The sequence below is a fragment of the Durio zibethinus genome, chromosome 25 (genome assembly GCF_047325235.1).
Source record: "Durio zibethinus cultivar Kanyao isolate XHJ-2024 chromosome 25, ASM4732523v1, whole genome shotgun sequence".
NCBI lineage: Eukaryota > Viridiplantae > Streptophyta > Magnoliopsida > Malvales > Malvaceae > Durio > Durio zibethinus.
In genome coordinates this window covers 14577671-14604400 of record NC_143186.1, presented here as the reverse complement: position 1 = coordinate 14604400, position 26730 = coordinate 14577671, and the positions used below count along the sequence as shown (strand labels likewise).

General features: G+C 32.7%; 3 protein-coding genes and 1 long non-coding RNA gene across 10 annotated transcripts; all 4 read right to left on the bottom strand.

Annotated features, from left to right (window-relative positions):
• Nucleotides 1-73: 73 nt before the first annotated feature.
• LOC111275868 (protein SAWADEE HOMEODOMAIN HOMOLOG 2-like) lies at nt 74-4828 on the bottom strand. The gene is made up of 9 exons (XM_022861449.2): nt 4564-4828; nt 3334-3419; nt 3188-3233; nt 2926-3115; nt 1794-1866; nt 1616-1667; nt 1152-1295; nt 909-1028; nt 74-520 (listed from the first exon to the last, which is right to left on the bottom strand). Exons 1-9 carry the CDS (start codon nt 4615-4617, stop codon nt 215-217), a joined length of 1071 nt encoding a protein of 356 aa, XP_022717184.2. The 5' UTR covers nt 4618-4828; the 3' UTR covers nt 74-214.
• Nucleotides 4829-5863: 1035 nt separating this feature from the next.
• On the bottom strand, nt 5864-7288 carry LOC149511666 (uncharacterized). The gene is made up of 3 exons (XR_016333685.1): nt 7219-7288; nt 6094-6115; nt 5864-6000 (listed from the first exon to the last, which is right to left on the bottom strand). It is a non-coding gene; the product is annotated as an uncharacterized LOC149511666 (long non-coding RNA).
• Nucleotides 7289-13733: 6445 nt separating this feature from the next.
• Nucleotides 13734-18401, bottom strand: LOC111275869 (uncharacterized). 7 transcript variants are annotated; one of them, XM_022861451.2, is made up of 4 exons: nt 18263-18401; nt 17596-17666; nt 14670-15071; nt 13734-14576 (listed from the first exon to the last, which is right to left on the bottom strand). In XM_022861451.2, exons 2-4 carry the CDS (start codon nt 17660-17662, stop codon nt 13846-13848), a joined length of 1200 nt encoding a protein of 399 aa, XP_022717186.2. In that variant the 5' UTR covers nt 17663-17666; nt 18263-18401; the 3' UTR covers nt 13734-13845. The 7 variants fall into 7 exon arrangements, with proteins under 7 accessions (XP_022717186.2, XP_089610622.1, XP_089610623.1 ...); XM_089754496.1 differs by having other exon boundaries at nt 14670-15062; XM_089754497.1 differs by having other exon boundaries at nt 14670-15102; nt 18263-18279.
• Nucleotides 18402-18925: 524 nt separating this feature from the next.
• On the bottom strand, nt 18926-23261 carry LOC111275870 (Polynucleotidyl transferase, ribonuclease H-like superfamily protein). The gene is made up of 9 exons (XM_022861454.2): nt 22986-23261; nt 22822-22894; nt 22561-22639; nt 21899-21980; nt 21401-21509; nt 20748-20836; nt 20594-20658; nt 20409-20487; nt 18926-19348 (listed from the first exon to the last, which is right to left on the bottom strand). Exons 1-9 carry the CDS (start codon nt 23052-23054, stop codon nt 19190-19192), a joined length of 804 nt encoding a protein of 267 aa, XP_022717189.2. The 5' UTR covers nt 23055-23261; the 3' UTR covers nt 18926-19189.
• Nucleotides 23262-26730: the final 3469 nt, after the last annotated feature.

Here is a 26730-nt window from a genome sequence, read left to right as displayed (position 1 = left end):
GTTTGGACAAGCTCTGCTATTAAATTTCTTTTAGAAAAGAAAAATATTTTTCTAAAAGGTACTAGTAATAAAATTTAGAGTGAAATATTAACTAAATTTCAATCAAGATAAAGTTAAAACTTCTTAAAACTTGTAATAATTACATAATATTATCCAAAAATTTTAGAATTTCAGTGGGGAACTTTGCCCCATTGTCCATCCCTCTCTGAACCTACTAGTTTCCTTCCTGCATGTTTTGACCAGGGCCACTGGAAGCAGTAACCACAGCACCACTGGGGGAAATTCCAGGATTGGTTGCTACTAGATTGGCTATAGAAACTTTAGCATGTGAAACTGGGGCTGTCCTGGATAGATCTGGATTCTGCTGCTTCTGCATTGCTTCAGTTGGTGCAGGGAATGTAGAAGGATCTGTGCTAGTTTTCTGCTGATCGGTAGATGTCAAGTTACTTGAGGCATGCAGTTGCTGCAACCTGTAATCAGTTTCAGGCCGACGGCAAACCTTCCTCAAAGGTACAATTTCCTAAGGGATGAAAGTTAATGTCATTATAGTGAAGATCTTAAGAGTCATCAAAAGGCAGGAGTTAAACAATGCAATACATAGGTAATCATTTAACATGCTAGTTCCTTTCTTTTTCAGGTGAGTGTGTGTGGGGTGTGTGAGTGGTAAAGGGGATGTCTCCAGCGCTGATGTCAGGTGTTCCCTCCATAATAGGAAAAACCCATGCCAGAACAGCTGATAGACATGGACAGACTAACACATTTTTTTTTCTTTGATAAGAGACAGTCCTAACACATTTATTTAGTATAAGAAGGGGAAAAAAAGAAAGAAAATGGTGTTTCCTTTTTTGCCCAGGCGAGGGACAAAAGCCAAAACAATTTAAAACAATAATAGAGTAATCAACTAATACCTCAGACTGGTCATGATCGTAGCGCACCAGAAATCTACAACGGCAACCTCTGACATCATGCCTCCGCCTTTGCGCATCAAGGACATGGGCATCAAAGTAAAGAGCCTGATCTTTACCTTCCTGAAAATTTTGAAAGCATTGAGAAAATGAATTCTAAGAAAAAGTTTGATTAAAAGAAATATATATTCTCTCAAGGATTTCTTTCATGCCATCATTGATTGGAAATCATAAGTGGAACTCCACCTGAAAACAAAGTATAAGGTCCCCCGGTAGAACTGCAACACACTCAGATGCTTCACATGGGAGGGACCGTTGCCTGACATGCTTGCGAACGTTAACCCACTCATCCTCCTCTGGTCCAAAACCAGCAAACCGAACCTGTACTTCCTGCAAAAGACAGCAAAATATTTTGCTATTTCTTTTTCTTAGATGGCAAATTGTGGTATTCTTGAGTTCTGCATAAACCATTAGAAAAATTAAAGAAGAAAACCATCAAAATATTTCAACAGAAAGTGAAACAGAAAAAGACGTGATGATGATAAATTTCAAAAGTATGTAACCAGTTTCAGGTCAAAAATAAAAAGATGTGGTCAGGTAAACATAAGAAATTAGAAAGAGAATAATTAGAGTGGCTAATTTATGCAACTGATGAAACAGTAGATCAGACTTGCACCAGCATATGCAGTGATATTGGGCTAAAAAATTACCGGATCACCTGTGTCCAAATGTCTATGGGCCAAAAAGGTTGCAACATCATACCTGCAATAAGGAGATTAAGAGAATTGGGCTGACTGCAAATGATTTGTTTATCAGAGAAGCAAAATGTAGATAAAGATGAAGGCAAGCATCAGCCTCCAAACTTTCAACTCTGAATTGAAAACTTACCAAGCACCATCCCTTGAAGATTTAGCTTCAAATTCCATATAAGATTCTGACATATGTCTTCCTGCACCAGGAACTGGGCACCGAAAATGAAGGCTATTAATCTAAAATGGGATGACAAAAAGAGGATAATTAACACTGGGAGGCATGGAAGCCTCAAAGTGAAGTAGTAACTCTAGTTTCTTTGTTTCTTAATCACATTTTTATGCTATGATGCTTTCCTCCCCTTAACCTCCTAGAATTGATTGGAACTTTTGCAAACCAGTGCACTCTCCTATAAGACAATGTAAGTGATTTCCAATTTGTGGCTAATTAATTCATCTATAGATGTCAAATCTAATGTTGAACCAGTTGAGTATTCATTTGGGTCATATCTCATGCATAGAAGCTAGTTTTTAATGTGTCCATTGATCATCACCCAAAGAGAATCGACATCATCCACTAGAATTTTATATTAAACATTGTGCTTTTAGCAGAAGTTAAACTGTTGATTTGATTCATGCAGTAAACAAGTTCATCTTTTCATATAGACATAATGTCCATACACAACTAAATGATGCATTTGGATAACTATAGGTTCATAACATGTGAAATGAGTCAATTATTGAGTTTATCTTTTCTAGCACAGTCCTTTTCATAAGAAACAAATTTGTACAGTAGAGATTACTAAAATCCCTCCCTCAAAAGTAAACCATCAACATATAATTAGAGAAGAAAAAGAACACAGCCAAAAGTAGAAAAAACAGCATCCTCTCTGCTTTCGTTTTGTGGGAGGGCAGGTGCCTGCCCTTAAAGTATCCTAAATAGTTAACCTAATAATCATCTTAATTAACTTGTAATAAACAGCTTAACAAACTGTTAAACTAACATTTATGATGGGAAAATATATAGTAGTATTTTTTTTTTTTAAGAATATATAGTGGCAATATAATGCATTACATTTAAAGACCTATCATCACAATACTACAGACAATTGCAACATAAGAACACATCCACAAACAAAGTGCCCAATTGGATTCTTCAATCTCACATAAATAACTATATGGACGGCGAAGCATCTGATTAGTAACCCCAAATTTAGGAGAAAGAAAGGGGGCCTTCAAGACTATAAAGACAGAATCAGAATCTGTTATACCTGTGGAAGCAGGCATAGCAGCAGACATTGGAGCAGTTATAGGGGGAGGCAGGGGAGCAGCAACAGGTTGAGGCACATTTCTAGCAGGATTTGAATCATCCTGAGGCACAGATGTAATATTTAACTTCCCAGGAACCTTACTCAATTTTGCCCTTATTGCATAGCGCCTATTTTGGAACCAATTCCATACCTATACAAAAGTTTTCCAGAGTAAAGGACAGCAAACATTTCCTCATACAAAAAAATGAAATCAAGTTCTTACTTGCTTAAATTGCACAACAATCTTCCCTTTCCGATCTGCTGACTCACTACAACCAAAGAAAATTTCCTTAAAGTTTTGATTGCTTACAACGAGGTAAGAATAATATATCATGCTACATAATGTTCTTTAAGGAAATTAATGCATACCTGAACTTATCCGCAAGACTTACAAGGATCTCCCGAACCGGCATTTGATTATGGTGCTCTTGGAGAACAGTCTCCATCTCCGCAACCTTATGTAAAGATTATTTTACAAACTCATTGTTTAGAGAATTAAAACAGGGAGAAAAAATCAGATGCTAAACAAAAAACTATACTACGATATTTCACATACACAATGATTCTTTATTGCCTAGAGCTATAACCAAAGAAGCAGCAGATTAAAAATTACATTGCATCATAGTCTTACACACCTCGCACAGACAAAGAAACTGATAGTTATACCAAATTCCGTTTGCAATCACTTTCTTTTCTTAAATATTTAGAAGTAAATGCAGTGAGGAGGCATATTCTCAGAGTCTCATGTTTCCCATCCATATTTTTATTAAAAGGGCATTACCCCTCTAACTCAGAAAAATATGACTTTACCAAAATTGCATCTTTTGATTTTGCCCGGACATATCCCCTTCCCGGGAAATCTTAAAGGCAGAAGTATAGCACTGAGGTTATTTACCAAAAATACTAAAATTAGATTAAGAAAGGCAAAACAACCTTGAAGGAGACTAAGCATTTAAAACATAATAATAATTCCTAGCAATAACTAATAACATTAACAAAGAACAGGATTTGCTCGGGCATATTCCCTTCCCGGGCAATCTTAACTGCGCGAGAAAACAACTATGATTATTTACCAAAAATACTAAATTTAGATTAACAAAGTAAAAACAAACTTGAAGAAGTCTAAGCATTTAAAACATAACAACAATTCCTAGCAATAATTAACACCATTAACAAAGAACAGGCTTTGCAGGGCCTATCCCCTTCCCGGAGAATCTTAAGGGCCCGAGCATAGCACTATGATTATTTTCCAAAATTACTATAATTAGATTAAAAAGGGTAAAACTTAGAACAAGCAAAAGCATTTAAAACATAAGAATAATTCCTAGCAATAACTAATACAATCGTTAACAAAGAACAACAATATCTAACTAACTATGAACCAACCTGTCAAAAAAACCCAATCAGTCAAAGTAATCAAAGACAGAAAATTCGCAGATAAACTTTAAACCAAAAAACCCAGAAATAAATTGCATAAAACAAGCAATCTAACTGACCCATTTGACATTTTGAACTAAAAAATCCAAACCATTAACATCCACAGCATTCATATTCAAATAAATCGAATGTAACACTAAATTAAAAAAGGAAAAATGGTACCTCAGTTTGGGTGAAACGAAAGGCAGGGCCACCGTTACTCGGAGGCCGACCCATCTATTCCAACTCTCTCTTGCGCGGGCTTCTTTTCTTTTTTTGTCTTTCTTGAGAATTAAAATTTTGGTTAATGTTTTGGGTTTTGGGTTTCAGTAAGTGCAGTGTTTTTTTTTTTTTTTTTTAATCTTTTATTGGGTGTGTTTATGAGGCAGAGAAAGGTGGGCGAGGGACAAGATTTTGTTTTGACAATGGTTTGTGAAATTCTGATATCAGAACAAGAAAAAGAGATGTTTTATTTTATTTTATTTTTGGTAGGTATCTTCGACGCTAATTTTGTCGCCAAATCGGGTTAGTCCCGTGCGTTTTATAATTATCGTTTCGTCGGGTAATAAATTAGAGTTATACTAAATGGTCTGAATTTTGAAAAGGAAAGACAAAATTAATAATTTGATAAATAAGTTGTATTAATAATATAGTAATTTTTAAAAGAATAAAAATTGTTAAAGTATTTTTTTAAAGTTGCTTAAAATATCATATTTAAAATCATATTTGACTTAAATTAGATATATTATTTTATGTAAATTTAATAATTTAAACAAGACACAAATATAATGTAAATAAAAAATATAAAAGTGATATGATTTAAAATTTTAATAATTGTTATAGATGAATTTAATTAAATTAAAAAATATATATTTTATATTTTTATATCGATATAAATTATAATATATAATTTTTATATAAAATATGATATAAATATATAAATTTTAATATATTATATAACATAAATATATGAATCGTTAAATTTAAATGTTTATATTTTATTATATTTTTTTATTAAAATTTCAAATTCATTATTTTATGATTTTATCATTTAAATTTAGTTTAGTTGATGATTTTACTTTTTGTTTTTTTATTTTTTTTATTATTTGTTTCTTTTTTTTAATTTTTTTAAAAGGGGTATGTAAGTACAAATTGACCAAGATTTACTCAAATCACACCCAACAATAAAAAAAGAATGAATTGTGTGTAAGGGGGAATAACTACAAAAGGTAAGAGGAAACCTACCCAAATTAGATAAGTCAGCCATTGAATAAGAAAAAGATCTAAAACTACACAAATGTTTCCATCTTTAACTCCAATTAGATCTGTTGAGCAACTGTTAGTACGAAAACAGTGCATTACACATTCAAGTTTAACCCTTTATCAAAACAAAACACATGACATGCAGCACATGATGCAGTAGAGTGCAAAGTAAAGTCATTCCATAAGAAAAACATTCTTTTTGATGGAAGCAAAAGGATACGTTCTGTAACATAAACATTGATGTCATGGCCTTCTTCAGCAGTGCAGTAAAAGCATAACCATCCCATTGCTTCTTACTAAGCACCATCATCTTCAAGGTTGTTCACCCTTTCACATTCATTAATCCATTCACTGTATCTGAAGTCAATCGAGGCCAAGTTAGATAAAACTTATTGAATGATAATTAATATGCTCAATTTCCAACACAGTTCACATGGGTTTTTAACTTACATGTCTATTGGTTCTGTTAAAGCTGCAGAAACAGAAGAGAAGAAAGATTAGTTCAACGTGGATGATATCTTAATAGTCACTAAAAATTACAACAATGGAATCCAATGTAAACAAACAAATATAAAAGAATCCATTCCCTACTCCTTAGAGGCCCCATCCTAACATTCTCAAGATAAATTTCATTCGCATATAATCTAAAGATCAACTTCGCAAAATGAAAAATCATCAATGACTTAACTCTGCTACAGCTAAAGACAATAAAACCCATTTACCTTCTTCTACGCAAATTTTAATGCGGTAACTTAATGTAGTTATTTTTTGATAAAAATAATTTAAGGTGAGAAGAGGCTTCCATTCCAAGGCCAAGGCAAATTGTAGACTTCATATAGGACTTACATTGGATTTATTAATTACCATCAATGAAATTGAACTTAAATCTTAGAAACAAAGTATTTGATTGTTACCAACTCAACCAACCCTATCCACAACTTTATGTAGTTCTATTTACAGCAATTAGCTTCCTCTGCCGTGTTCCATTAACCTATCATGTCTCATAAACCTACTAGATCCCACAAGCAATTTCTTTCTTACCAGTCATCATTAACTCTGACAACCACAAATCTACAACTTCTAAACTAGTAAAATTTTAAGACTTATTATTCCACCAAACAAATCATGGATCCATTCCAAATTTTCACTTTTTCTCTATTATTAGGAGTACTTTCTTATCAAAAGGGTATGATAGTATTTTTCAAGAGAGTAACTTACTATCAAATTAAGGACATTTTGATTATTATAATTAAGCTGACATCTCAAGCTAATCAAAATTATCGGAGTCCACATCAGCTCGACTAACTCTTCAAATTCACCTGAAAGCTCATAGATATACTGACTTTTCATTCTTTTATTGGATTTTTTCCTACCATGTCAGGTCAAGTTGACCCCGTCAGCTATAAACTCGACTTCTATAGCTTGGGTCACTTATATGTAAAAACTTCTCCTTTCAAATGTAAATACTCTATCATAGATCGACTAATAAATGACAATTTTGTTCTTTAGTTTTATGGATACATATTTTGACTATAATCAGATTAAAATGAAAAAAGAAGATGAGAAAAAAAATACCTTTGTGACCGCGAAGGGTTTTTATTACCACAGAGTGATGCCATTTGATTTGAAAATGTGAGCACGACCTATTAGAGATAGGTTAATAAAGTGTTCAAATACTAGATCGATCCCAACATATGAAAGTGTGTGTGGATGACATGATAGTTAAGAACAAAAAATCAAATGAACACCTGAAGGACTTAGAAGAAACTTTCAACATTACAAGAAAATATAACATGAATCTCAATCTAAGCAGATATGTTTTTAAAGTCACCGCGAGCCAATTCCTAGGTATGTGATACACTAAAGAAGCATAAAGGCTAATCTTGAAAAAATATAGGCCATCCCAGATACCAAACCACCAATCTCAATGAAAGAAGTGTAAAGGTTTACCAAAAGGATAACAGCCTTCAGTAAGTTCATGTCTAAGTTGACTGATCAATGTTTACCTTTCTTTAAGATATTCAAAAATATCTAGGGTTTTTAGTGAACACCAAAACGTCAACAGGCTTTTATAAAGTTTAAAAAGTTCTTCTTCACACCCCATACATTGTCAAAACGAAGACCAAATAAGCCACTATACTTATATATAGCAATGACTGACCAAGCCGTCAACTCAGTACTTAAAAGGGGAATATGGAAAACAGAGATCGGTGTACTTTATTAGTAAAGTCTTAACATGAACCAAGCTAAATTAGCAGAAGATAAAGAAATTAGCTTATGTAATGGTGGCATCACCTAGGAAATTAAGAATATACTTTCAATCTCACACAATAAATGTACCGATCAATTAACTTCTCAGATAAATTTTATAGAAACCCAAGCTTTCAGGAAGATTAATCAAGTGGGCCATAAAACTCAATAAATTTGACCTACATATATTACTTAGAACGGCTCTTAAATCATAAGTTGTAACGGATTTCATTGTTAAGTGTATCTCAACTAAAACTTCCAACCATATTACCTCGATACAAGAACTAAAGGACCAGAAAGCATTGGAACTTTACATGACAATGTAAATACCTAATTTTGTCTGGGTAAATTTCAATCAGTCAAGAGGCTTTTAAAATCCAACCCGGTTGAAATCTAACATTTATTGAATTTTGACAAGTTTTCAAATTTGATTTAGGACCAATTTGACCCAAAATGTCTAAGGATCAAACTTTGTCAAACCTTGTCGAACAAAGTCAAACTTAATCAAAATGGATTAAAATTAGTCAAATTGGAGGTCAATTTTTCAAAATTCAGAATCAAATGGGACTAACAAGGCTTAAAAATGATATTTGTGATTTTAACGCATCGAAAACCCTGATTGTACTTTAAAAATGATAAAATTATCGAATTGCTCTTCAAAGGTATTCTTGTGATTTGACTTTCTCATAGTTGGATTTTTTTGAAAACTTTGAAATCACATTTAAATATTATTTTATGATTTTTTGTGCATTAAAAACCCTTATTGCACTCCAGGTGATGTGGAATTACTAAAATACCTTTAGGGGTATTTTTGTAATTTGACCTTTCAGAGGTTATTTTATACAAAACGCTCCAAATCATGATTTTATATTATTTCATGATTTTTAGTGCATTAAAAACCTTAATTACAGCTCTGAATGTATGAAATTATCAAAATACCCTTTGTGTATTTTCATAATTTGATATTTTCAAAATCGATTTTTCACAAAACTCTCTAATTTATATTTTCATATTATTTGATGATTTTTTGTGCATTAAAAACTTTAAGTGCACATTAAAAAGTGTGAAATTACTAAAATACCCTAAATAGGTAATTTTGTAATTTGATTTTTCCAAGATCAGTTTTTTCCTTTGCATTTTCATAAGTATCCCATAACATTGTCCATATTTTATATCACTTAGCCTTTAATTTTTTTATTTTTATTGAGAAAATACATAGTTTTTCATCTCTTTTAATCCAAGCTTGGATCTAAATTTCATCCAACTAAATAATAGTTTTGACTAAAACCAAAATAATCAAACAACAAAAAACTAATCCACCATTAAAATGCTTATGGGGGATTTGGCTAACCTTTATTCCTCCTATGGTCGAACCTTTCTTAGTTTGTTTTGGATGATTTCCTTGCTTTAGATTCTGTATATGAATATTTGGATTATTAGTTTACTTGTTATTTGCATGTATGTTGGTTAGTTTAGTGGTTTGTGTATAGTATTTGGCTACTGTTCTTCTTTTTATGGATTCTTCTTTGTTTAGATATTTACATGTTTAATAAAATTTCTCTCATGATATAAATGCCTTCATATAATAATTTTACAAATTTTTCATGCGTGCTTTAGCTAAATATAAATGGTAGCATATTGTGGGTTGCAATGGAAGTGTTCAGCTAAGCTTCCCAATGCTTTGGCCAAACTTTCTTTCCTTGCTTATGTCTAAATGTTGCTCCTATCTTATTTGTTTATCAAGTTTTCTATGTGTTTCATCAAATTTTTAATGAATAAAAGTATTGAATTAGTAGACTTTTAGTGATTTTTCTTGTTAATTACATAAGTTTCAAAACAAAAAAAAAAATGGTAGAACATGTCTTTAAAATTTTGAAATCTTTGATTTTTGATTCATTTTGACCATGTTGTTACATGCATATCTAGTTTGTAATAAATTTGTAAATATGCCTAAGTTTGTAATATGTTTGTTTTCATACATGGTCCATGCATTAAAATTTGCATTTTCATTAGTGGTATTTTGATAATTTTTGTCACATTGTTCCCATGCATCAAAGTTTACATTATTATCAATGGCCTAATAGTAATTTTGTTATATACATCAAATTTGACATTTTTATCAATGGCATTTTAATAATTTTGTTTCATACATTCCAAAACCTTAAATCCCAAATCCTAAACCCCTAACCTAAACCTTAAATTATCCTCAAACCCTAAACTAATTCTCAAACCCTAAAACCAACTTATACCCTTCATGTATTTACATTTTATTTTATTTTATTATCACATGCATTCTTTAATTATCAAGCACTTATATTTTATCATTCATATTTAATTATCATGCATTCATGATATATTATTATGTTCATGAATATTACATAAGTTTTATAAATAAAGTTTTTTAAAAGAAAACGTTTTAAAATAAGATAATATTTTAAATAAATATAACTTTTGAGAATCTGACCTAAATATAAAAGAACTTGCAACAATTATTATTTATATGAGGTATTATTTCGATTTTATGAGGCAATTTGAAAATTTCTAAGCTAAAGCTATTTTTAAAGCATTATACCTAAATATAAAATAGTGAAAAAGATATGTTGTTATTTAAGATATTTTCATATTGATCCAAAAATAAAATGTTTTGCTTTAGAAAAAAATTAAAAATTATTTGCCTCAAAAGAAAAAAATATTTAATTTTTGGAGTAAACAAAAAAATTAATTTTTAAACATTCAAAATAAGACTATTTTTATCAAAATTTAAAGATAACATGCAATTAATTGGTATAATTTTTGACAAGCATTGTAAGGATGTTAATTTTTTTCACACGTAATTGACTTTTAGACTTAATTTTATTTTCGCAGACCACCAAATATTCTTTCATAAAACTTTAAATTCGTTTTAAATATTTCATTAAAATGATGAAATTTTTAGGTGATCAATTATATATAAAATATATTAATGGTAACTCTTTATTTTCATTTTTATTGAAAATATTTTTCAACCCCATTTTTTTGTTATTCCTCAAATTCGACGATCAAATTCTCAAAACTCGCACATTTCGACAAATAGGTCGATCACGAGTGATAAAAGTGGAGCTACATTAATTTTTGTCAACTCTAAAAACATACAACTACAATATACTTTTAGATTTAAGTTCAAGACCTCGAAAATTGAATATAAAACATTAATTGTAGGGTTAAAATTAGCTATTGATCTGAATATTAACAAACTCATCATTTATAGTGACTCACCACTAGCGATTAACCAAGTGAATGGGAAATTTGAAGCCAATGAAAAAGGAATGAAGAAGTACCTAGAAAGAGTAAAAGCATGCTTACCAGCATTTCAAAAAGCCAAGTGAGGAGAATATACAGGTCAACGAATCCCTTAACTAATGCCACATCTAAACTAGCAACCAACACTACGTCAAACAACTCGGATGGTGTCTTAATGGAAGACATACTTGAAAAAAGCACAAACAAAAAACAAATCAACCAAATCAATCGAAAGAATCTTGGATGATGCCGATCAAAGCTTATTTAACATCAGCGAAATTGCCCGAGGATAAGATCAAAACTAAGGCATTAATAAGAAAAGTGCATTGGTACACTTTTATCAAAGAGAAGTTATATAGGAGATCGTTCAATTTGTCATACTTGAGGAGTGTGGATGAAGAAAAAGCGGACAATGTCCTCGAAGAAATTTAGCAAGTGATACGTGGAAGGCAAATTAGTCCTCGACTCTAGCTTATAAAGTGCTGAGACAATGGTACTATTAGCCTACTATCAGAAAGGACGTGACCGATCAGTTTAAAAATACGATAGATGTCAAAGATTCACTCACATTCAACATTTACCATCAACTAAGCTCACTTTCATAATAAGTTCACGACCTTTTATGCAATGAGGAATTTTATGCAATGAGGAATGGATGTGATTGCCTCTTTCACCTCAACTCCAAGGCAAAAGAAGTTTGTACTGGTGGCAATATACAACTTTGCCAAATGGTTAGAGGCCGAGACATTAGACACTAGTATAGAGACACAAGTTGAAAAGCTTGTTTCTAAAAAACATCATCTACCAATTTAGGCTACCTCTGTCACTGATAACAGATAATGAGAAATAGTTTAACAACCCAAAATTTAAGAAATGGTGTTCTAACCCCAGTATTGACCTAAGGTTTACCTCGATAACCCATATTCAGCCTAAAGGATAGGCCGAACAGCCAACAAAACTAATTTAGAAGCTTTGAAAAAAAGGTTAGGCAATGCTAAAAGAGCATGGACCGAGGAGCTTTTCGCGATACTATGGGCACTAAGTGCCACCATAAAGTTCCTACATTAACCTAGCTTTCGGAATGGAAGTTGTAGTTCCCGTAAAGATCAATCTGCCGAGCTTCCATATTGAACTAATCAATGATAAAGGAAATAAAGAAGCCCCAAGAACAAACTTAGATGTGACCGAGGAACAGAGAGATGCAACCTTGACTAGGATAACTACTTATCAACAAAAGGTTTCGAGCTACAACAATAGAAGAGTCTAACATAAAGATATACATGGGGAAGACCTAGTATTTAGAAAAGTTGAAACCTCAGATAAATATGACCAAGGTGGGAAATTGGCACCAAGCTGAAAAGGGCCATACATTGGAAATGAAGTTGCCCGACTTGGTACTTAGAGATTGTAAGACTTAAATGAAAACCTTATCCGAACACATAAAACTTAGATAATTTAAAGATTTATTATCAATAAGTGGCAAATGTATCTGTATATCCGAGTGTCATGGGCCGAGACTTAAGTTCCGACTCGCGCAACTCCAAAATCCGAACATCCACTCATCTGACATCCCAAATCAACCTATTTATCACGATTCACACCATTGTGAGGTATTGTCTGCTCTGACCCTCATGACCTCACAGTTTTGTTCTACAAAAAACACCTCACAAGGAGAAGGCGATGTGAACCTATATATACCCCAATGACCCTCTTTTTATGTCCGATGTGAGATTCAGGACTCTTCCTTAGGTCTGTGACATTCTTTCCCACCGAACTTCGTGACGCCCTCGTCACAAAGGCTGACCACCCTACTTACCTCCCTCGAATGGTTTTATGTCCGATGTGAGATTCAAAACTCTTCCTTAGGTCTGTGACATTCTCCCCCACCCAACCTCATGAGACCCTTATCACTGAGGCTGACCACCTTATCTACCTCCCTCGAAGGGCTTGACGTGAATCAAACAGTTTAAAGCTAGCTCTGATACTACTTGTCACGGGTCGAGACTTAAGCTCCGACCCGCATGGCTCCAAGACCCGAACATCCATTCATCCAACGTCCCAAATCAACCTACCTACCACGGTTCACACTCTTGTGAGATATTATCCACTCTGACCGCACGGCTCCAGGACCGGAACATCTATTCATTTGACGTCCCAGATCAACCTATCTACCACGGTTCACACCCTTGTGAGGTATTATCCACTTTTGCTTCCATGACCTCACGGTTTTGTCTTACAAAAAGCGCCTCATAAGAAAAAGACGATGTGAACCCTTATATACCCCAGTAACTCTCTTTTTATGTCCGATGTGAGATTCATGACTCTTCCTTAGGTCCGTGACACGAACTCGTTCATGATTTGTAAGTCTAAGCTAAGAAATGAATAAAGTTCTTTGGTGATTATTCCCATTAATAACTTATGAAAATTGTTCAATTTGAGGATATTACCGATCTAATTCTTATCTAATTTATGAAACAATTCGTCCAATTCAAGTTTTAAATGCTAACCTAAGAAACTTAATTTCTACAATAGAACACTTCATTCTAAGCTCAAAGAAAAAATTAGAAAGAAGATATAAACTGTAATTCTATTGATATAAATTTGAAAATTACAAAAAAAAAAAAAAAAAAGAAAACACAACAAAATACAATTACAGAAATTCTAAAGGGCAGATCAGGTCCCAACCTTAGCCTGAGCTTCCGCAGTGGGCGCCTCAGCTTCCTCAAATTGAATATCTTTCTCGAGTTGAACCTCAGCAAAAGTCTCTGTGACAGTCCCCACCTCTGCAGTCGTAATAGCCAATTCAGCAACTACTTGATCAATCTTCATGTCATCCTTATCCTGTTGCTGCTCTTCCTCCCCTTTTTCTCCACCATCATCTTTCACAGTCCTCAGATTTTTTACATCAATCATGGAAAGGTCAAGGTCTTTGTAAATGAACTTGACCTCCCTTAGAGCCAAGTCAAAGGAACCAAACACCTGGCTTCTGGCAAACTCTGTCTGCCTGTTGTAGTAATCCTCGGATAATAGGAAGTTCTCTACAGCCTTTGGTTCAGCGTCTTTGGATGCCTGAAGATCTCTTTTTAGACTCTCCACTTCGGCCAAAGTGTTGTTAAGACGGAGCTCATACTGTCGGAGGAGAAAGTCTGTTGCGGCTTTCTGTAAAGATATATCCTCAAGCCGCTGAGTCAATTCCTCCACCTTTTTACCCAGCTTATCATTAGTACTCTTAAACTCAATGTTGGAGTCCTTGAGCTTCTTATTCTTGTCTAAAAGAGAGGTGATCTGTGTGGTGTAATTTTTCATATCCTGCTCAACCTTGATGAGATGAGCAAAGGCTTTGTAAGAGTGCAAGATAGTTTGGTTCATGTTCTTAGACACAGACTTGGGAAGCCGATCAAAATCTACAAACAAAATCAAGCTCAAACTTGGATAAAAATAAAGATAACAACTAGATATTTTATCTAAAAAATTACAAAGAACCGAGTAAAACTTACCCTTCTTTATCATAGTATACTGGCCGATCTTCTTTGCAATCTCAGGGTTGTCAAAAGCACTGTCCTCAACCTTAAACTCCACGGCCAAGGAATACTTGCCCCCAGCAGGGTGGGCCTCGGGAGGGATATCAGTTAATAAAGACTCAACCCTTGGCCTCTTATATGACTTCTCTACAGCCACCATCTTCTCCTTCAACTTAGCCATGTCTACTGTAGTCTTACCCCCAGTCTGAGAGTGCTGAGGTGGCTTCTCGACTATCCTGGTATCCGAGATAGGGGGCTGCATATCAAATTGTGGAGCCTTCCCTTTTTCTTTCCCCTGTGTCACTGGCTGAGTGAAACGGGCCATGTTGAAACCTGAGGACTTCTTCAAAGCTGAGGAACGTGGTGGACCTGCCATCTCTGAAAACCAAACTAAGAGTTGGAGAATAATCTATAAAAACAGGTAATGGGTTAGAAATAGCTAAAGTAGATAGGAAACAATCTATAAAAACAGGTAATGGGTTAGAAATAGCTAAAGCAGTTACCCCAAATCAAATCTCCTTAAGGACACTAGAGGAGGTCAGCACACAGACATCTATAACTAAGACCCCGTGCTTAAGGAAATCATTTATTGTGTCACAAGGCCCGAGCTCCCAATTAGTCAGTGGCCCTACATTGGCATCCTTAAAAAGGCTCAGGGCATTATTCACCTCCCACACTCCACTGACCTTCTTTATGCAGAGGAAGAGGGCCTACCAGGTCTTTATAGAGCCTAGGCAGTTGGCAAAAATCTTCTTTGAGGGTCGAGCTGCTACAAAGTACCAGCTCTTCTCATAGATATATTTTTTACTGCAAAAAAATTTCTCACATAAACCTATGATGGGAAGAAGACCTACTTCTTGGCAAATAATTATAAAACCTACTATTTACCTAAAAGAATTTGGGGTAGGCTGAGTGATAGTTAAATTATAAGCAAGTAAAACTTCATCAATAAAAAAATGTAAAAGAAACCTAAGACCTGCTAAAATAAATTCCCAGCGGACCCAAATCCCATCAAACTCTACTAGATTGGTTACCCAATCATTAGAGCTCGGGTCATTTACCCCAAATTCCTCCTTGGAAAGACCAAAATTGGTTTCTAGGGTGACTACATAATGGGCAAAACACAGGTTTGGACAATCTTCAGGAGAGCTCGACCCTTTAAAGGTTTTCATGACCTCCTTTGGGCTAATCCCAAGGACAGGAGTACATAGAGGAAGAGAAGGATCTACAACCATGACATCGGCCTCAAACTGCGCAGGCTCCTCATCACCTTCCTCTTCCTCCTTAACCTGCTAGGATTCCATGGCTTGCTCAGGTTTTTCAACCTCCTCGGAACCAAGAATCTTCATAACTTTAGAAATAAAAAAAGGAAGATGATGGCTCGAATTTAGAATCTGAGTCTAGTCTGACAACGACCCTGAATCATAATTTGAGACCGGACCTATAGTGGTATGGGCACTATGAAGGATCATTAGGGTTTTGATGATAACAGAAATTTGATTTGTAGGACGACTAAGGAGGAAGGAGCTAAAAGGACGAGACCAAACGGAAGGGAAAAATAGGAGGAACAAAAGTGGTTAGGTTGGTAGGGGGATTATGGATATCCGCATCTATGGCTGCTATGAACTCATCTAAACTATGGGTGACCCTCTCACCCTGAACTTGCATGCTGTCTTCAACTTCAATCTTTTTATGCAATAACAGAAGGAACCTTATCATCTAAAGGAATTTCTATCCAGATCGGCTGACCTAGGTGTCCCTAACCTCTATCCTAAAGTAACTGCCAAAATTCATTAAAAGCTTCTCTCTCTTCATTAGAAGCCAATTCAGATGAATCTGGAACCATTCTTCAAGAAATATCCCAAGTGTCACCTCGGATTCATTATAATACAACAAAACTTGGATGAAAAAAATTTCACAAGATCAGATATTTAGATCACCTTGGCTATAGTCATAATGCAAGCAAGTAAAGCCTGGATCATTGAAAACCTTAGCAGATACCCACATTGATTGGATCACAACCACTACCTTAACACGTTGGAACTCAGACCACTTAAAAGTCCTAGCTTAGATGTAATCTTAACCAATCTCAAGCTAGGTCGGGCACCTCTACCCTACCCTCATCTAAACCATTAGACAGTTTGTTAAAGAAACGTAATGTTAGGGAAATAGAATGTTAGAGGCAATTTTTTTTGTCAAAAAGGCATAATAATATTTTCCAACTATGAGGGTGACTCACTATCAAACCACAGACACTTTGGTCATTAGAGCCATGCTAACGTGTTAGGCCAACCTGAATTATAAGATTTCACGCCAGGTCAGTCAGCTCTGCAAACCCACTCGAAAGTTCATGGATATGCTTTCTTGTCATTCTTCTATTGGATTTCTTCCTGCCATGTCAGGTCAGCCCCGTTAGCCTTAAACCCGACTCCCAGAGCTCGGGTTACCTAGATTCGGAAACTTCCCCTCCCAAGTATAAATAACCCCTCTCATCCCAAGTATGGGCAATCGACTTCCTATACTCTCTTTCTCTAGATTTCCCTCTTTCTCTTTCTTTCGAGCACTGACTAAAATGACAAAACACAAATGCGGGAGACACCTCTGGCCTTTATTCCTAATTGATCCCCAATCTCTTGTAATTTCAAGTTTTTGCCATCCTCATAAAGCTCGGCACCAACACCTATGCTTCCAAATTTTTGCTACCTTTTTCATATTTCCTTATGCTTCCAAATTTTTTCTTGGACGTCTATGCATGTCCTTATTAAAACTAATAAACAGGAACAATCATATATGCAATAGTTTGGCTGAATCAAAATTTTTCGAATGTAATGACCAAATAACAAACTCTAGCAAAAGACACACATGCAAATTATAGAGTGAAAGCAGCAGCAAATCAACATACCTGTAATGGTTGTGCTAAAGCTCTCCTGACAAATACTACACGCCGCCTCACCAATCAAGTTCTTCATTTCCCTACAACCAAATCAAACCCTTAAGTTCCCAAAAGAACAGCACATAAATTCTAGAAACTAAATCTCACTTAGCACCATAAACCGATCGAATACGATAAAAAAATGTACACAATTCCACAAATAAATATACCATATCGGTTGATTATCAAGTTTAAATAGGACGAAAATCCAGGTACAATGCAATCGATGAAAGTAAAATCAACAAAGAGTAAAAAGGAAAATTCACAGGCGGCATTCGACGCCGGTTCCATGGTTGCAAAGGGGGCAACTGGAAACAGTACCGAGCTTGTCCATTCTCTTGTCAGGTGCTGGTTTTGCCCTTGACTTCCTTTTTCTCATTTATTCCCAAAAAAAAAAAAAAAACCTAAACCTGTTATCAACTACCAATAACTGAAGCAATTAGTTCCCCCCCCCCCCCAAAAAAAAAAAACCCAGAAAAGAAAAACCCTAACAAAACTATTTCTCTGTTAAGGTGATCAAAACGAAAAGGCGGAAGACTTGATTCTTGTCAAACTGTTCTTCGAAAAAAAGGTAAACAGTACTAATAGAATTGTGAGATTGAAAGCCCAAAAGGACGGAAAAAAAAAAAGGAATTACCTGAATCGGAGGAGCGATGAGTAAAGATTCGACGAGAAGACAGCCCTTTTTTAGTGGAGAGAAAGGTCTGGAAGCTTACGAGAAAATTATGATTAACGCGGGCCATAAACGAAGACAAATCTTTTTGAAATTTGTAAACTTATTTCTTAATAATAATTAGTAAAAATTTAAATTAATAAATTGATAGAATTTAATGAAAAAAGTAATAATATATAAAAAATTTATTAAAAATATTATTTATGATTTAAATTTAATCTATATTTATTTTAAAAAAATTTTATCAAATTTTTATTAAAAGTATCTATTTAAAAATATATAGATATCAAAATTTATTAAAATTTTACACATTTATTTTATTTAACGAGATATTTTTATTTTTTATTTTTATTTAACCGTTTCTAGTGAAAACTTTAAAAAATTCACTTAAAAAATTTAATGAAATTTCTTTTCAAAAAAAGGGTAAACTCCTTTTAGTTTTTAATAGCATATTAAACGACGACGTTTTTTTCCTTGTCAATGCGTATAAAATTGAAAGTCAAATAGAACAACCTTTGATTGATTATTGAGGTTTATGATTGATTGAATTTGGAATGGAGGATTTGATAACCAAATTCAAGTGCTATGATAATCCAAAATTCTTTCACTTAGCAACAAATCTGGTAATAGATGAAAATAAAAACAATGTTTAATGAATGGCCAAAATAAACAAGTTCTTTTCATCATACTAACAAGTTGACAATGTTGCTTTGGTATGGGAGTCACTAGCTAAAGAGGTTAGCCATGGCTGCTTATCGCTGTCTGATGATGCATCCTGGTTTTTTCCGGTCCGGTTTCATGGCAAGAAAAGAATTCTGTAAATCCCTGTGAAGGTGATTCTACTGGAAGATTCTGGAATATTAAGTACAACAATTAAGCAGAAAGACACCACTAAGATGCAATTGGACCATGGTTGCTGTGTGACTTTGGTTTCTTTCTCTGCTTGCGTTTCTTCTGCTTTGCTTTGAGCCTTATTTGATCCTTAGCACTCTTCTCCCATTCCTTTCTGTTTTTCTGGTAAAGGAGCATAGCAGCACGAGCATCGTCTACCTGAAAAACGAGAATACATATTAGTTTGAAAAGGTAGCATCATAATTTCGGGGCAAAAATAAGGAAAGCAGGCCCTCTGTTTGCCCTTTAACACATTTGAGCTCATTAACACTAGCAAAATGAGTGGTAATTCATGACCAACCCTAATATGCTTCAGATAAGACCATAATTCCCTTATCACAGAGCAATGATTTAGTTGGTTGATGCTTTCTGCATCTTCTTGCATATTAGCTCTATAAAAACAAAAGAGCAAACCCCACATACACCCTCTGTGCTATAGGCTGCATCATAGTTTCAGGGTAAAAATATGGAAAGCAGTCCCTTTGTTTGCCCCCGAACACATTAGAGCTCACCAACACTAGCAAAATGATTGGTAATTCATGACCGACCCGAATATGCCTCAGATAAAACCATAATTCCCTTATCACTGAGCAATGATTTAGTTGGTTCATGCTTTCTGATCTTCTAGCAAATTAGCTCTATAAAAACAAGAGTAAACCCCACATGCACCCCCTGTGGTACTCGCAAATACCACAAAGGGTGTTAAGTGGGGGCTACCCAAAACAAAAATAACCCTATCAATTAAGTTATCCACAGTAAGGATCCTTTGACAGTTTGACTGAGGAGCAGCATCCTAGAAAAAAAGGGACACTTGAGAAGGAACTTTCCTGCCCCAAGTATTCTTCCAAAGTAAACTGCCCTCTTTCTCTTGTGATAAATTATGGATGATACAACATACTAGTGTCACTTTATTGCTGTGCCATATTGACAGCATACTTGGCACTTTGGTCCTTCAAGAATGAAATATTAGATCCTCAAGAAATGCTTTAAATGAACATAAAACATCACCCTTAAATAAGATTATAACCACCAACTCCAAAGTCCAAACACTGACAAATCGGCAACTTTCAACATCTTGGATTTGGACTAGAAATGTCAAAAACAAGTTTAGAAAATAGCAAATCAATCAACCAACAGGTCTTTATACATAATTTCAATGTAGTTATTCACGTTTTAGTAAGTTTATGGATAACAAGTGTATAATGAACGTTTTACTTACAGGGCAGTGCTCCCCATTCTGGATCTCAACACCTAAAACCTCTGCTGCAAGATGCCGAAGTGCCTTTCTGCGTCCTTCACTGTTGCAACAATAACGCTTGTTCAAAGAAGGAATAGAAAGTAAAGGACAGTCAACTATAATGCAACCATCTAGGCCATAGTAGCTAAGGGAGGAAAGACTGGTACTTTAGAAAGGGCTGATACTCCGACGTATCCCGCATATTCTTCTTAGGATGCGTTAGAAGTAATGCCTATTGAAAAAAAACAATCCATATTAATACCTCAGGGCCAGTTTTATGCTTCAATCAACCAACAAAATGACAAAGCAGATATGGAAAACCTTAAGGTCATTGTGCAAGGCATGACCCACGAGAGTCCTTCCCTCAATCAACTCTGCCACTTTCTTCTGAACAACCTGAAAATCCTTTGCTGCAGGGCAAGAAAAACATGCATTATGGCCAAATATTCTTCCCTAAGCAATCATACCCTGTAATGCAAATGTTTCTAAACCTGAAATTGATTTTTTTTCCAGGGTAGCAAGTTGAGTTTCAACTCTCACGTTTATAACATCAAATGCTAAACTCTTGATATTTTAGAAATCTATCGCATTATATAGTTTCCAGCTTTTTAAAAAAAGTATATACTTTCCTGAATCAAAAGGAAAATCTTTTCTCCGCTATAAGGGTACGCATATGGCATAGCTCAGTAGATATTTAACACAAATGATAATGCATCTTCACTCAGCATTACAAAGGATTACCCCTTTTCACATGACATTTACGTTTTAAAGAAAGATTTGCTTGAAAAGGCGTTGATTCATGAATGGAAAAGGACATTCCATCTATGAAAGAGGCACATCACAAGTATGCCAAAAACACATATTCAGCGTATATACAATAGAAAAAAAAACCAAATTAAGCCAATTGCCTTCTCAGGAGATTATACTCCGAGTTTCAGAGCATTCTATTAACTAGCAAAACAAATTAAACCAACCTTTCCTCAAGTCTCGAGGTCTAATGCCACTAATTCGTGTGCGGAAGTCAACAACGCGTTCTACTGGCCGCACAAATTCATCATATATGACATTTCCCCATTTATTTACCTGTCATTTACTGAAGTACTAAGTAATCAATGACCCTAAAAAGAATAATATATTAAACACAAAATCTTATTAAACCGGGAACGTTTAAATTAACCCACAACATATCACTCATTTGAAAGTAAATCAACTCACAAAAGATTAGAAAGAATAAATAAAGAACTTGGGAAAGCAACACATTACAAGTGCAATTAACCCCTAAAGCAAGAGGAATACACTGCATCATATATTGTTTATTCTTCAACTATAAGAATAATAATTTCAAACAAAACAGGGAACGAGAGATATTTCTTTAACATATTTTTATCCCAACATAGCATTTCACTATGGGTAATATAAGATCATAATATGGGAAAAGCAAGATTCAAAGATGTAGGGAGAGCTAAAATTACCAGTGTAACTCGTCCAAGAGCACTTTTGTTCCCCAGACCAACACCAACCATTTCACAGTCCATGGCTAGCACATCTGTCACACTGTCAAACAGTTGATAAGTCATTGAAAGTGGCAGCATAGAGATAGACCATAAGAACCACTTCAAATCAACTCAAATGAAGGCATAATGGAGCTTCTAGCAGCATTCTTGCACATCAAAATCAAATTTCACATTAAAACACCATAAAGCGGCCCTACTATCCTATGCATTAAAGTTAGTGGAACATCTCTACTCCTCAATAAAACCACAAAATAAGAACCAAATAGATCTACTTCTACTTCCTTGCTTTGATAACTAAAGCCTATGCAACATAAGTTTCTTCTTGCATAAAACCCCACGTGTAATCAAACAAGATGGATAGACGTTCTACAATCGACCCATATTTGTAATTTGTTTTACTAAACATTATATTTAAACCGACCCCATTGCTCCCCATTTCCAGTTGAATAACCATTTTAATCAAGTAAAAAAGCAAAATTCAAGTTAAATTGGTACACTTGCAGATGTTGGAGCATGCCCTATTTGTCAGCAGAATCACTACTAATCAAGAAAATAAATAAACAAGGGAAAATTCACAATGCTTTGATTGATATTGAACAATCAGATAACAAATAAAGCACCTGGAATCATCATTTGATGGGATCAGAGGATTAGGCTTAGCATCTTCAGACTCTGAAGTTGGCCTGTCCTTACGTTTTCCTATTAGAAAAAATCCGACCCAATATCAACAAACTGTCAAAAGTAACAAAAAAAAAATCAAAATTTAATCTTCTCACCATTCACCCCTCCCCTTTAAAAAAAAAAAAAAAAAACCCATTCGTTAATTCTTCTGCAAAGCAAAAAAAGAGAAAAATATATAGCAAAACTGCTAGTAATTTTACCTAATACGGAATTTGGGGTTTCTGATTGTGGGTTTTTGGAGTGCCTTAAAGGCTTCACTGACGACTGCAGCTTCTGCAATATTTAAACCAAAGAGAAAAAGAGTAAAATCTTTTCAAAGAAAAAAAATTAAGATAGAGTCTTCTTAGAGAAAAGAAAAATGTACTTGTTGGAGTTGAGCCCAGTTTGGATTTAGCTGAAATTGCTTTGGGTTCTTCTTCACTTCACTGCCCATCTTATTCTTCTTCTTCTGCTAAGGCTTTGCCAATTTCAGGGACATGAAGTGGAGTAACCTAATGACGCTTTCCTAGGTCGATGTCGTGTTGGAACAGAATTGTCCAGGGTTTTAGACGAGTATTTAGGGCTTAGGGTATGCTTGGTTTTTGGTTTTATAAAAGAAAAATGGTGTAAATTGAAAAAAAAAATACTATTGAAGTATAAAAAGTTGTGGAAAGTATTATTTCGGGGGTTAAAAAATAGATAAGACACTCTAGTGTAGTTGTGTAAATAAACGGAGATATATATAAAGGCTATTGAAATTTATTAAAACGAAAAAAAAAAGTGTGGGGGCATTAGCAGAGGTGTTTATGTCTTGGATCCGGTTGAATTTAAAATAGATTTATATTTGGTATTAATAATTTATATATTTATTTAAATTTGGTTAAATCTTAAAATTTTTTTAACTTTAATTTAAATTAAAAAAATTTAAAACATATTTATTAAATTTAATTTTATATAATAAAAAATTAAAAATATTATTAAATTAAGTTTAATGAGGTTATATTTAATTCATATATACATAAAAATTAAATTTTAAAATTTTATATATAAATAAAACTTATATATAAAAATTAAAATTATATAACAATTAAAATTAAGTTTAATAAAATATATATAATTTTTATTTTTAATGTATATATATATATGTGAATTAATTTTTATATAATTTATGTATACGTAAAAATAAAAATTTTATATATATGTAAATTTGAGTTAGATCAAGCCAAATTTAGGTTTTAAATATTTTGTTTAAGACTTAATCCAAAATTTAAACAGATCTAAAATTATGTACAAATTCATTTAACAAGTTTTGATTTTTAGTTTAAATCTTTTAAAATTCGAACAAACTTTTGAATTTAGACAAGTAATCTGACTCTTGAACAAATCTAAGCATTAACTTCATTTAAATGCACTCGAGCGAAGCAAAGTAAATATAATATCATACTTGAATGAAACTAAATAAAATGACAGGAGGCTTAAAGCTAAATAATCTTGTGTTAAAAAAATAGTCTATCTATTTTAATTTAGTCATCTACATTTAGCATTATCAAATGGATCATGCTAGGCTGGTATATTTCATTTAAATATTAATTTATATGTTAATAGATCATATTGGTTCAACATTATTTTTTTAACGTAGTATGTTGATATAGCCCACAAAACTTAAAGGTGTGGCCCAATGCATCACATGATCCGTAATTTTCATGGATCGTATCATGCTAAGCACGATATTATTTTTTGTGTCAAGCTAAACTAAACATAATCCATTAATTTTTTTTTCAAAATTCTAATTATTTTTTAAAAAATATTTATCTATTATTATTAAAAATAACATGTGAGAGAGTTTAATTTATGTGAGAGATCATATACATGTACATGGAACGATTTGTAAACTAATTTGATATAATTTATATATTAATAATTTAAATATTTAATAAGTAAATTTATTTAATATAATTTTATTTTATAAAATATTTAAAAAATGAACATAATTTTATTGTAATATAACAAATAATAAAAATACACTCAAAAGTTGAAAGCTTATGTATAACAATTATGCTTTAACATAACATGACATAATTGAATTTGTGTATTGTGCCGTATTAACCCAAGTGCTACTTATTAGCATTGGCCCCGAGTCGAGTTATGTTGACTCATGAACTTAAAAATTTTTAGTATAGCACAATATATATATATATATATTATATTTGGTCTAATCTCATAATTTAATAATGAATCGTGTTGAATATGATTTATATCATGTCAAATCATATCATGCCATGTAACACTCAATTTAGTGAACAATTCTAATTAAATTTGATTATTATTGAATTGAATAAAATTTTCAAATTTTGATATTAATGGGTGAAATTTAAAGTCATTCATAGATTGAATTTTTACTAAACTCAATCTCAATATGAGACGAATTCATTGTTCATGAATTGAATCCATATCAAACTTAGACCCAATTTTAAGATTGAGTCCTTAGCATTGAGTGAATAGTTGAAGTGTTCATTCAACCAAATCAATTATAATAACTCAATAATAACTCAGACTGTTACACTTTTAGGACCGATTAATAAACACATTTGATCATGCATGAATTCTGTCTTAAAGGATGGATGCAATTGGTCAAAAAAGTTGCAATAAGCTTTATTCATTACAATATACGATGCGCCGACCACTCCACATCTTTACAAAAGTAAGCAAGCTTTTTGCACTTTTTGTTTAAAGTTTTGGAATAAAATTTTGGCACATGATAAAGGGAACATCTTTTGAGAAAGTGGGATTCTCAAAGGTAAATTCTCATTTGCATTAAAACTATGCAAAAAGATTGTCTTTCACTGGTTTCACTTGCATCATATTTTGACACACACTTGCATCATATTTTGACACACACTTGCACACACACATATATATATATATATATATTTGGTATAAAAAAATTAAAATTAATAAATTATTCAATCGTTTAAATTAATATAAGAATTGCATCATATTTTGACATACACTTGCATATATATATATATATATTTGGTATAAAAAATTTGAAGTTGATAAATTATTTAATCGTTCAGATTAAGATAAATGTATCGTATTTAGTAATTTAAGATATGTCATTAAAAATCGCATATTTAAAATAATTTCAACAAATAATTATAAACTGAATTTTAACTCAAAATTTTTACATAAAAAAGAACGATCTCTTATTAATTGAGCAACTACTTACTGATATATTTTGACATATATACTCCTTGCTTGGCTACTTTATTTGAAGAGATTAATTGCTATAACTTTTTGCACGCAAATGAAGCATCATATCATATTTCGAGGTTAGTTTAGTTTATTTACATAGTTATTTTTAAAATATAATATTTAATAGATTTTAATTTTAAATTTCAATATTTATATTTAAAAAATTTCAAAATTCAAAATGCAAAGTTTATAATTTATTTTTTTATTTTAAAATTATGATTTTTTGTATAAAAAATCATATCATGATAAGTTAATTGGAAATCAAATTAACTTCTCCGATTAAACTAAATAATCATCGTAATAATCCAAATTCCAAATTCTTCTAAAGATTATTACTTAGCATTTTTGTATTCCAATAACAAAATTTTGAGGAAAATAGATTATTTCAATTTTAACCTCTAAGTTAGATTGCAATTATGCAATTATTCTATTTATTTTATAAACTTTTTTTTATTCCTTTGGACACAAGAAAATATATTAAATTTTTAGACAAAAATATATACAAAAATAATTAAATTAATCGAGATGTATTAAATCAATAAACTATTTCGATGGTATACTGCAATATAGGGTTAGATTTTTTAATTTTAACAATTACAATTTAAATTATAAATTTAAAAAAAATAAATATATTGAACTTTATTTTATTTTTTCTTAATTACATAATTTTTTATTTAATTATTTTTTATATAAAATTAGTATAACTAGTAATTTAACATGAATCCATCAAATTTTGATTTGACTCAATTTTATAAAACCTTTTTTAATTGAATTTTAAGTAAGATCAAATCAAAAAAATTGGATTAGGGTTTTAATTAAACCCACTTCTACCCATACGTTATATATATAATTTTTTTATTTATTTAATTTTATAT

Excerpts from the sequence above, each read along its gene's own strand:
- LOC111275868 (XM_022861449.2), bottom strand. The coding sequence starts at position 4,617 with ATGGGTCGGCCTCCGAGTAACGGTGGCCCTGCCTTTCGTTTCACCCAA. Across the intron at positions 1,668-1,793 it reads TCTTCAAGGGATGGTGCTTG|GTATGATGTTGCAACCTTTT; the intron begins GTAAGTTTTCAA and ends TCCTTATTGCAG. Across the intron at positions 1,029-1,151 it reads ACCTTATACTTTGTTTTCAG|GAAGGTAAAGATCAGGCTCT; the intron begins GTGGAGTTCCAC and ends CAAAATTTTCAG.
- LOC111275869 (XM_022861450.2), bottom strand. The coding sequence starts at position 18,004 with ATGAGAAAAAGGAAGTCAAGGGCAAAACCAGCACCTGACAAGAGAATG. Across the intron at positions 15,072-17,595 it reads CTTTAGCACAACCATTACAG|AGATGGCAGGTCCACCACGT; the intron begins GTATGTTGATTT and ends TTTGGTTTTCAG. Across the intron at positions 14,577-14,669 it reads GTATACTATGATAAAGAAGG|ATTTTGATCGGCTTCCCAAG; the intron begins GTAAGTTTTACT and ends TTTTGTTTGTAG.
- LOC111275870 (XM_022861454.2), bottom strand. The coding sequence starts at position 23,054 with ATGGGCAGTGAAGTGAAGAAGAACCCAAAGCAATTTCAGCTAAATCCA. Across the intron at positions 22,895-22,985 it reads ACTGGGCTCAACTCCAACAA|AAGCTGCAGTCGTCAGTGAA; the intron begins GTACATTTTTCT and ends TAAATATTGCAG. Across the intron at positions 21,510-21,898 it reads CTCTTGGACGAGTTACACTG|GTAAATAAATGGGGAAATGT; the intron begins GTAATTTTAGCT and ends AGTAAATGACAG.